The sequence below is a fragment of the Gymnoscopelus braueri genome (genome assembly GCF_963280865.1).
Source record: "Gymnoscopelus braueri genome assembly, chromosome: 11".
Taxonomy (NCBI): Eukaryota; Metazoa; Chordata; class Actinopteri; order Myctophiformes; family Myctophidae; genus Gymnoscopelus; species Gymnoscopelus braueri.
The window spans coordinates 32,266,898-32,279,121 of NC_137613.1; the positions used below are offsets into that span (position 1 = coordinate 32,266,898).

A 12,224-nucleotide genomic window follows, 5' to 3' on the forward strand; every position below is an offset into this window, starting at 1 on the left:
CACGCACGCACGCACGCACGCACACACGCACACACACACACACACACACACACACACACACACACACACACACACACACACACACACACACACACACACGCGGAGGGAGGGAGGGAGGGAGGGAGAGAGAGACAGTGCACACATCATGGAATGTAAAATATAGGTACACATACACGAATTATTGTATAGTGGTCTATTCTATTTATTTGTTTGTCTCTATTATTATTCATTTTACTCTTGTTTTACTTTCCTATATTTAAACAATATATAGTTTGTTGTTATCCACACAGTTGAGGAAGCTTAAAATACAAGAAATATAATATAATGATGTGGAGCATGTGACAAAACACATGCACCCGTGCGTGGTACAAAATAACCCATTAACCCACAAAAAAGGATAATTATGTAATTAAAAAGCCCCCAAAAAATCCATTTAATCTTTCTGTTTGCTATGAATTGGAGAACGTGGTGGTAGCCGATATATTATAACTCTAAGACAACGCTGTTATTTTGAAAGTAAATTAAATATACTTCCGGTTTCTCTGTTGCGTCGTCTACGGCTCTCTTGACGCAGATCAGATCCAACCCCCACTGGCGCGAGACCCCCGCGAGACTTCAGAGAGACGTGGTGCGTTCGCGCGCTTGGTACAAGCGACGGGGCGGCGGAGGACCAATCAGCACGCACATCCATGATGTTCAATTCCATTGTACAGCCAGAAGAAGGCGACAGAAGGCCAATTTAAACATTCCCGGTTTCAGCCATCCAATGTTCTGATTGGAATTGAAATACATTACATTGAATATAAATTGAAAGAAGGTTATGAGACAAAAGCTGTCATTCTGCCAGAATAAAAATCTAATTTTACCATTCTATTTCCGTTACCTTTGACATTTTCATTCGGGCTGAATCTAGGTGTCACATTGACAAGTACAGAAATCCTGCTTTGTGGATTGCTTTGCTTAGCTATGGGTTACAAACAAAATGTACCCATCTCATGTACAGTATGAGGGTTGCATTTGCATAATCATACGCTCATTGGTCCTTTCTGCGGTATCCGTGGAAAGCCTGGTTGCTATTACTACTCATTGCTTAGATCCGGTCTAGAACCCGCCTACTGTATCCGGTAATTTGCACATACACATACATGTGGGCACACAAGTCTTTTTCAGTTTCCGCTCTTTACAGGATCTTCAACCTGTAAAGTCAATTTTCCCCTGGTACCACGTGACCATTTTATAACGTTTTTGCCGATTGGGCATCGTGTGAGTAAACCGCGCTCCCATTGGTTATAATTGACGCGGGGTACTTTAAGCACAAAATAGCTTTTGTGTTGACTTGCTCAACAGCTGTTTGTGTCTGTCATCCCGTCAGGAGGATGTCTAATACAGACATGTCCCGGGTTGTGGACATGTTGCGGTCTCTGTATCCGCATGTGCAGACATTAGAGGAGTTTACAGACTGCATCGTGTTCAGAGAGGGACGGAAAGTCTCTGTCATCCAAGAGGGAGACACGGACCGCTTTAAAGCCTCTGTCAGAGTAGTGTTCGTCTGCACCGACACCAAGCTGCAACAAGAGCCAAGCTGCAACCAGGTAGCCAGGATACATAATGTTAACACTTTTAAAGCTGCAACCAGTTAGGATACAAAATGATAACACTTTTAAAGCTGCAACCTGGTAGGATACATAATGATAACACTTTTAAAGCTGCAACCAGGTAGTATACTGATAACACTTTTAAAGCTGCAACCAATCAGCAGTGGTGGAAAAAGTATTGCTATTTTTAAATGGCTGAAATACATACTGTAGGGCTAAACTTTAGTTTAAAACGTTGTGTTTTGTAGTAACTAGTTACTAAAGTTTTCATATAATTGTAGTGGAGTAAAAGTACACTATTTTCCTCTGAGATGTAATGGAGTAGAAGTAAAAGTATTAAATTGTAAATACTGAAGAAAGTAGAAATACCTCAAAATTGTACTTAAGTACTGTACTTGAGTACATGTACTTAGTTACTTTACACCACTGGCAATCAGGTCAGATAACACTATGAATGGAGCAATCAGGTAGGTAGGATATAACGGGTCTGTCTGTGTCTAGCTATCAATAACACTTGATTAAAGATGTAATCAGGTAGGATCAGGATAATTGCATTTTTATTCAAGCCGCAATAGGGTAGGATAACACTTTATTAATCGTGCAATCTGTTATGCTTGATTGCACGATTAATGCATGATGTCTGTGGCCTAATGCATACCAAACTGGAGGTCCTTGAAATAAAAAAAAAGGTTTAAGAGTCACTGCTGCTATACTTCCTAAGTTAACGTGTGTTTGTAAGTGTGTCTGTGTGTGTATGTAACTTCCATGCTTTAATGTCTTCAGATCTGCACTCTGCCTGAGCTTTTGGCTTTTGTTCTGAACAACCTGAAGCGGAAGAAAAGGAGAAACGTCCTGTCACATGGCTACAGCTCGGCGTTCACCCCTCTGGCTCAGCAGGGACGGGATCTGGATCAGTTCAAGTTCCAAGGCGATGTCATTCAGAGCGCTGCCTACATCCTCGGCAGCACCCTGTGGAAAAGAATTTCGCAGCGTCTTGGGACGGACATCACGAGGTACCTGCTGGAGAGCTGTGCCCTGTTTGTGTCAGTCCCCCCCTCCTGTGTGTTCCAGGTGTGTGGCGTTCCAGTGTATGACAGGTAGGGCTGCAACTTTTCTCGAGTATTCTGTCAATTACTTTTTCAAAAAATCAAAATTGCGTTTTTTGGATATATTTTTTTTATACATAATATACAAAATCTATGCTTTTTTAAAAATTGATTTGTTATAATATACCATAATATACCATGCTCTATTTTAGACTTTGTTGTACAGCGGTGGTGTCGTGCAAAAATATCGATCATTATTTTATGTAATCGCTTAAACCGATTAGTTCGATTAACTGTTGTATCCCTGATGACAGGGTTTCCTTTGTTCCTGGTTCCCGTTTTTGTCGTCACCCCCGAAACAGGACAAACGCCGCTGGTAAGTTGAGCCAAAGAAAGACGGGAGAAAGGAGGAATGGCGGCAAAGAAAACGGGAATAAAAGGAAAAGAGGAAGATGTGCAGAGGAAGAGCAGTGTTTGACTCCGGCAAAGAGGCCAAGGACGGGGGATGTCGGATTCACACAGATAACCCAACAGGGTTGCGGTGAGACGGCGAACAATGACGTGCAATTTGGGACCGCGGAGACTGCCGCAGCCATAACGCCATCGGAGGCGAGGGGTGACAATTCTAAACAAGCCGTCCAAATGCCGCCCACCTCCTCTCTGACTTTGAACGGAGGTCCTAGCTGGAGATCGGGTCGTTTCCCACCTCCGCCCGCTGCCCAGTGCTTCATTCGTATGTTGGGATTGCTGTACGGAGGGAGGGGCATGCGTGGCTTCCACCTCAACAGGAAGAAGCGGGGTGGGGCTGAGGGGCCCCGGCGGATACAGGGGAGCGACTTGGTGAGAATAATCTTCTTTGAGGGAGTGGCCTATCTTAACGGGCTGGAGAGGAAACCAAAGAAACTACCTCTGCGTTTTTTCAATATGGTTCCCCTCTTTAATCGACTGTTAAGTCAACACAGGAGATGTCCGTATAGCAGGATTCTACAGAGAATGTGTCCGTTGGCGAAAGATGGACAGGGGGATTTAGGCTCTCTCCTGCCCCAGCACTGTGCACCACAGCGGGTCTATCTGTTCATCAGGGAGTGCCTCTCTAAAGTGGTCCCCCAGGAGCTGTGGGGGTCCGACCACAACAAAGCCATCTTCCTCACAAGGGTCCGGGGCTTCCTGCGCAACGGCAAGAACGAGAGGCTCTCATTGGCCGAGCTGATGTGGAAGATGAAAGTGAACGACTGTGATTGGCTGAAGATCAGCAAGACAGGTGAGATTTGGAGGAGAAGTTTTTTAAGCCAATTTAAGAGACACCAAAGACAATTACACCAATTACAATTACTTAGGGTAAGATAAGAAGTAACTTTGTTTATCCCTAAGGGAAGGGATAAGAAAATATACCATGGACCTTAAAAGAGTGAATATCATCACTGAATGAAGTAGACTAATTCTCTTTATGAAAATATGTAGTTTTTATAAAATGCAGAGCTAGGGCTCAAAAGTGCAGGTGTCAGTGCTTTTGAGGCTATCTACAGGTAGGTATAAAGTATAATACCCCAAATAAACTCAATTAAGTGTCGAAACATTCTGTCATCTGCAGGTCGCGTTCCACCCTGTGAGTTGGCCTATCGGACACAGGTGCTGGGCCAGTACTTGGCTTGGTTACTGGATGGCTATGTTCTAGGTCTGGTCCGGGCCTTTTTCTATGTGACAGAAAGTACGGGGCAGAAGCACGCTCTGAGGTTCTACAGACAGGAAGTCTGGGCCAAGCTGCAGGATCTGGCCTTCAGGTAGAGATGTGCTGTGTAGTTTAGTTTAGTTTAGTTGAATTTATTTACAGTGGTAAAACAGGGGCTCCTTAAATCATCAAACACATTAACAAGCACCAAGTCATGTTATACAATTCCCCTTAACCAAATGTACCCATAAAAGTAAAAAAAATATATATATATTTCAAAAATGTCGTGGTTTTAGAGCTCATCTCACCAAGGGTCAGATGGAGGAGTTGACCCCAAATGAAGTGGCCTCTCTCCCCAAAGACACTGTCACCTCCCGCCTTCGCTTCATTCCCAAGGCCGAGGGCATGAGACCTATCACACGCATCATCGGAGCAGACATTAAAACCAGGGTATGTTCTCAACACAGACTTGTTATTACTTTGTACATGAATAGCAACGTTGTGTGTTTGTACATGAATAGCAACGTTGTGTATTTGTTTGGTAAGTGAATGTGATTTACCCTTTCAGCTCTACCAAGGGCGAGTGCGGAACCTGTTAGATATGCTACGTGCATGCGTGCGCTCAACACCCTCTCTCCTGGGCGCCACAGTGCATGGGAACACGGATATCCATAAGGTTCTACGCTCTCTGGCTCCTGGTCAGAAAGACAAGCCACAACCACTATACTTTGTTAAGGTTGGGACCCGTTCTTCATTTGTCTGTATGGCATGAACACGGTATGAGTCTACTATGCACAGACCTACCAGTGTGACGATGACCAAACAAACGGTACTGATTATATACCATAAGAGATAGGATTTCTTTATTCCATATTTTATTCTGTTTAGGAGGATTAATGACGGACTATTTCAGCCACAGGCTTGAGACACCAATGAAAGTGAAATATAAGATAGACCATTGCTGATCTTCAGAGAGAAATTCAGGTGCAATCTCTGTTAAATAGGAACAAGTTAGTAATTGCCAAAATTGGCAATCCTGCTGAAGCTAGTATAAATAACAATTGATTCCGCTTGCTAGTATGCACGATGGGAACTAGATTCAGCTTCCTGTCATGTGCTGTTTTTCATTTGCGATGATTGGACAGACCATGAATGAGTCATGTATTTCAGGTGGATGTGAGTGGAGCCTATGAGAGTCTGCCCCATGCCAAGCTCTTAGATGTGATTGGAGACGTCCTGTCACCTGTCCTGGATGAAGCGTTTACCATACGCCGCTATGCCAAGATTTGGACAGAAGCTTTCGACGGCCTTAAGAAGAGCTTTGTTAACTGGGTACACACACACACATGTTTGTATTACTATACTTGCGAGGACATCAACATTTTAGGACCACATTGAAAGTAGGCGAAAAATTGCAAAACTAATTGCAAGCTCATAGAGCGCGCACACACACCCACACACATGCACACACGGATGCACACACACACACACACATGCACACTATGTATGATTTGATTGATATCTGTGATTTTATTTGTGTGCTCTTGTTGTTATAGGCTGATTTCATGGAGGATTACACAGAATTCAGTAACATGAAGGGCTTTGCGATGTCACTGCAGAGTGAGGGCAAGGTTAGAAATGCCATCCTGGTGGAGCAGGTGAGGCCACAAACCTGACGTCCCTGGCACAAAACATTCTCAGATGGGGGGGTCTGCGGCCAAATCATTTTGGGGGGTCCTTAGCATGATTTTTTTTTAGAACTACTGATTTGGAAGGCATTTGTAGAATCGGCCTCAGGTCTTAATGGATCTAAACTGGCGCTGAAAATAGTAAAAATATCTACAAGCTTGCACATCGTGAGCCTAGATCTGCTATTTTAGCTATTTTTCTGTTTCTGTCTTCCAGACTTTCTCCGTAGATCTTCACGGCAGAGATGCCTTGAAGTCTTTCACCCACATGCTCAATGGCAGTGTCATTCAATACATGAAGAGGTAACTCAAACTAGGGAAGGAGGGAGAATACTATTGGGTTAGAATTTGAAAGAAATTTGAAAGAAATTTGAAATACATTTGTAAGCCGGAGATTCTGCATGGCACTTCTGCTTTGTTTTATTAAAGCATGCCATCTGGAACATTGACTGTATTACAGTCCATTTGTAACGAATGTTTGTGTGTGCGTTCTAGAACCTTCCGTCAGTGCAGAGGGATCCCCCAGGGATCGGTCGTGTCATGTCTGCTGTGCTGTCTCTGCTACGCTCACATGGAGAAACTACTGTTCAAAAACATCACTGACAACGGGGGGTAAGCTGCAATGGAAGATGTTATTAATTGATTTAATCAATCAATCAATGTATTAATTGTCTTGGCACCTGAACCATTTTTATTTTGTCTTTTGTAATTTTGTAGTAAACAAACACATTAAGAACAAATTCTCATTTCGAATAATTGCCTGACGAGAGGCATCAGCCTCTTACGGGGTGAGGGGGGATGTAAGAGTGTGTAGAAAACAATTAATATGAATATCCTCCGCCACCCTCCCAAATCCTTTCCCTGACTTTAACCACACCAAACCTGTAAAATTAAACATCTGAACCTTATGCCTAAACATAACCATTCATCGGTAAGGTAATGTTAATGTTTTACTAAAATTACAGTAGGTTGGCTCAGGCAGTTTGTGCAATACATTGTGGGTATGATACTGCTACTGTTTTTTGTTTAAATGGACACTGATACCTGGATGTAATAACCCATAACTAACAGTAGAGTGCAGTCTTATACTACAACTCATTGTGCGTGTATGTGTGTGCTAATTCTTTCCTCTGTAGATGCCTGATGAGACTGGTGGATGATTTCCTGCTGATCACCCCTCACCTACACCAAGCAGAAACATTCCTCCAGTATGACGTACACACACACACACACACACACACACACACACACACACACACACACACACACACACACACACACACACACACACACACACACACACACACACACACACACACACACACACACACACACACACACACACACACGTACTTCTTCCATTTATTTCCATTGACTACATTCATTCCCTAACCTCAGATAACCCTAAAACAAGGTCCTCTTTAAATGTGAGGACCAGGGCCCAAATATGTCCTCAGTCTGCACTCTGCAGGATTTTCCTCCCTTTTCTATCGTTGTCCAGGCATCTTGTTTTCACTAACATGGAAGTACGAGAACATAGCAATTCATCAAAAGAACGATTTTACAGCACATCTAATGTTATTGATTTATTACACAACAGACATCAGATAGACAAAATGGTGTCATTGGTGTGACAAAGGTACTTTATCCCACTGGATCTCAAACTTGGGTCCAGGTCCTTGAGGGGATTCCAGGGGTTCCCAGCAAAATGAGGAACAGTTTAATCACTTAAGCCCTATTTAATTTTTCGGCTCTTTGGAAATGTCCGATCTTCAAGCTCTTCAAAATAAATGTCGACAAATGTTGACAAATCTTCAAATGGGGGTCCCTGGCATACAATCTTTTCAAATTGGGGTCCGCAGCCAAATGCATATACATTTGGGGGTCCTTGACATGAAAATGATTAAGAACCACTGCTTTATCCCACTGTTCACCCTACGCAGGACGTGCTTGGCGGGGGTGCCACAGTATGGCCTGGTGGCAAACCCCCAAAAGGTGTTGGTCAACTTTGAAGTGCGCGGAAGCCAGGACGTACGCAGGCTGCCTCCTCATTGCCTCTTCCCCTGGTGTGGGCTGCTGTTGAATACACACACCCTGGATGTTTACAATGATTACTCCAGGTGATTCTTATTTACGTTTATGGGTTTCTTGTAAGTAGCATAAAAGAACATTGTACTTTGTACTTGTATCTACTCATGAAAAAAAACACCACACCCAGTCTTTCTCAGATAATTTCCTTGATCCTTTCACACACAAACCCAATATGACAGTATTTGCTTGCTTTATAGTGTTTCACCCAATCTCACCTCACAGTTACGCAGGCCTGTCACTACGCTACAGCCTTACTCTAGGCTTCACCCACTCGGCTGGACAACTAATGAGGAGCAAGCTGATGGGTGTCCTCCGACTCAGATGCCACACCATCTTCCTGGACCTCAAGGTGTTATTATTGACCTGTCAAACTGCTGTGACTTCTCACACTACACACAATGTTCCCTGAAAGACGCAGCACTAATAGTCTTATTGTGTGTGTTTGATCAGGGTGCCATTGATGGAACGTCTTTCATGTTAGTGGTTGCCAAACGGTGTGCCATGAGTCCAGGTGTACCGTGGGATTTTGTGCCAACCGCACATTATTATTGCAATTTATAATTTAATATCAGTACTTTGTGCGCACTCATTTCCGATTACAGAGGCATTTTCTATACCCGAGAATATATTCAGTATATTAACCACTTTCAACCTGACATTCTTATTTTGGGGATGTACAGTAACTGTAGGTGAAATGTTTTCTCTTTTAAAATGTATTTATTTTTCACAGATATTGTAGAGCTTATAGATCAGCTATTATCACTATGAATGCAGGTGTGCTGTAATATGTAGACTTGCACTTTGGTGAGCCTTGGAAACAAAACGTTTGAAAACCACTGATCTAAGGCATGAGAGAGCTACTTAGTCTGTTTCAGTTCAGTCGTAGTTGTCCAGTCTATTATCTACGCACACACAGACACACACAGACACACAACTTGTTTTTTCTTTTCTCTTCACAGAGCAACTCTATTGAGACAGTCTACAAAAACACCTACAAGCTAGTGCTGCTTCATGCACACAGGTAAACGCTGAAGACTTTGATCTTGGGACTTTGATTTCTTTGTGAGTGACTGTCAATGATTCTGCCATATTGTATTATGATAAACGCAATAAGCCAGGGCCATTCTGCTTCTTGTGTGATATGTACTATGCTGCTTTGGCTTGATCAATTAAGGTCCATTGTGGCTATTCAATACCTTTTGGCTAGCATAACACCAGCGCCAACTTCCTGAGATATGATTTGCCTGTGGGTTTCTATTTCTTCTCCCTCTACTGGGTGTGTCATTTATGTTTTTAATTGTTTTTTCCTTTTAGGTTCCACGTGTGTGCTCAGAGTTTGCCCTTTGGTCAGAATGTTGCCAAGAACCCTCTCTACTTCCTGCAGATGATCTGGGACATGGCTAAATACACCAACCGGCTTATCAGGCTCAGCAATAAAGGCATTATTTACACATTATGCATCTCAGCATTCTCTGGCCTGAATTAATCTCATCTGTATTGTTCTTGTATTTGTTTTTTTGTTTTTCTTTTACCACATTTTAACCTGGCACCCCTGTTTTGGGCATGTTCTAAAACGTTCAATATTTTTAAATAATTACAAAATATTTAAAAAATAGCAGATCTACAAGCTGCAATGTGTTTGTATATATAGAGCTTTAGTGGTTAAGTTGACAACGCTACTGACTCTCTCTCTATCTCTCTCTTTCTCTCTCTGCCCATCTTTTACCTTTCTCCTCTCTCTCTTTCCTCCCTCCATCCCTCCAGGCATGTGTCTGGGCAGTAAGGACCAAACGGGAGTTCTCCAGTATGAGGCAGTGGAGCTTATCTACTGTTTGTCATTTGTGCTGGTGCTGACACGCCACAGACCCCTCTACAAGGCCATGCTCCCTCATCTGCACCAACGTATGTACCTCAGGACACACACACACACACACACACACACACACACACACACACACACCATTTACATGGATTTATGCTCTCATCAGCAACCCTCACCAGTTCATGTCCAGCGCTAACCACCACCTTAATTTAAATCCTAACTTTAATCAAAAACCCCTTGAGCCCTCCTAATGAGGCTCTGAAAAGTTTCATCAAAAGAGGCCATTTGTCTTTACTTTCTACTGTTGGTGTAACACAACGTAACCATAACCACGGCAACTTGCCAAGAAGGCTGTTCCAACTGGAATGAATATGAATAGTAAACTCGGTTACATTTTAAATGTCACTTTGATCTTAAGAATAGACAATTCAATGTTTTCCTTTTTTGGACAGTCATATAAGTTACTCTACTGTTTTGATTACATTTGTGTTCAGTTATTAATAGTTGTGATTACAGAGTTGATAAAAAAAAGCCTTGCATGATTGGAGTCAATAGGCTCACTCACTACAAAGACAAAACAAATAAAACATTACATTACATTACAGTCATTTAGCAGACGCTTTTATCCAAAGCGACTTACAATAAGTGCATTCAACATAGGTAGGGAACGAAACTACTAATCACCAGAAGTCCTAAGTGCATTTTCTGCTAAAACAAGCAACTAAGAGTATACCTAGCGCTAAGGTAAAAGTGCAATATATCAGCTACCTACTTTCTTAAACAGATGATACAAATAGCAAAATCAAATGAGCAAGAGCTAAAACAAATAAGTGTATCGACTAAACAAGATCCAATAAAACACTCTGGTGGTCTCCCTCCACTAAAGCATAGTTCAGACCAAGGATTCGTGACGAGAGGAAACCTTTTTAAGACCGATTTATACTTGGTCACACGGCGGTGTTGCGTGCCGAAAACCTGCACTAACACGACGCGTTGTAAGCTTGTAGGCCTGCCATTTTTGATGTACGACAGAGCACACATTTAAGCATTAGAACGTTGCAGATAAAAATCACAGCAGTCTGTGAATTACCTACCGTTCACAGGGAAGCGTGTTCTGGAGAGGCGGCTTGGTGCCCTGAGGCTGGCCAGGGTGAGACAAGCTGCTACCCCCAGAATCCCGGAGGAGTTTGGGGCTATCCAGACCTGAAACCCTTAATTAGTGGCCCGTACTTGCATGTAAGAGACAAGGTAAGACTCCCTGTTGTTTGCATACAACAGTATTTGTAGGGCTGGGACAGTTACTGCTAATGTGATGCATAATGGAGCTCATTGCTGCAATCTTTTCATTATAATATATAAAAAAGAAGGAAAGAAATCATGTGGCTTTTTCACAGCATTAATACCTAATTATGTGTTTATACTGTATGTATAGGTCATTACACACAAGGAGCGACACAAATAAATGATTCACAAAAGCGTCTGGCCCTGGGCACAGACGCTGATTGGCTCTTCCACTTTTTGGTGTCTGCAAAAGCAAAACGCCCACCCAGCGCTTGGGGCCAGACCGGTCTGCAGAAAACACATGATAATGTGAATTCACACGACCGGAATGGTTTACCAGGCTTCCTATTTTGAGCATATCATTAAAGGAGAAACTTTTAAAACATATGAGGCTTGATTGATTGATTTATTGAATACTTTATTAGCAGTTTGCCAAAAAAAAGCACAAGAAAGTACAGTTCAATTCAAGGTCTGCAAAGAGGATTTTAAACCCAAGAAAGCCCATGGCTTGTTTTCATCAATTCCATCAATTCATCGAAACATTTCTTGACAGATAAATATACACTACTATGCACAACATCATATAAACAGTTTGAAAACAAAAACAAAAATATGTACATTAATATAACTCGGAAAAACAAATGGGGGATCCTGTCTTCATTCCTCATAAGATGGTGGTTGTTATGGTTGCTGTTGATGTGTCAGACTCGTCATCATAAAATCCTCAGTCTTAATTTCAAACCGAGTGTAAAAATGTAACCCAGTGGACCCTTGGGTTAAATGTTTACACTGGCCTCCACCCTTACTGTGATATCATAATCTTTCATTCTTATTTCTCTCTTCTTTCTTTGCCAGGTTTGGATGCAGTGCCCAGAAGTAAAAAAAAATTGCTCAGTGTGACAGAACCTATAAACCACATCTGTGGCACAATACTGGGACAGATGGAAGCAGGCCAAGATAGGACACGCAGAACCAATTCCTACTTAGAGGAAAGCTTTGGTGATGAGAACTAGATATAAACACATCAACAAA

At 42.4% G+C, this 12,224-nt stretch overlaps 1 protein-coding gene across 1 annotated transcript; it reads left to right on the forward strand.

The window, feature by feature from the left end:
* Window positions 1-1,376: 1,376 nt before the first annotated feature.
* On the forward strand, window positions 1,377-12,161 carry tert (telomerase reverse transcriptase; the record flags this gene model as incomplete). Its single annotated transcript, XM_080443104.1, has 18 exons — window positions 1,377-1,592; window positions 2,379-2,692; window positions 2,956-3,902; window positions 4,233-4,422; window positions 4,607-4,760; window positions 4,879-5,046; window positions 5,481-5,642; window positions 5,867-5,968; window positions 6,216-6,301; window positions 6,494-6,610; window positions 7,135-7,206; window positions 7,942-8,118; window positions 8,312-8,438; window positions 9,049-9,110; window positions 9,404-9,528; window positions 9,854-9,991; window positions 11,015-11,159; window positions 12,048-12,161. The coding sequence occupies 17 exons, from the start codon at window positions 1,377-1,379 to the stop codon at window positions 11,116-11,118; spliced, it is 3,261 nt and encodes a 1,086-aa protein (XP_080299230.1). The 3' UTR covers window positions 11,119-11,159; window positions 12,048-12,161.
* Window positions 12,162-12,224: the final 63 nt, after the last annotated feature.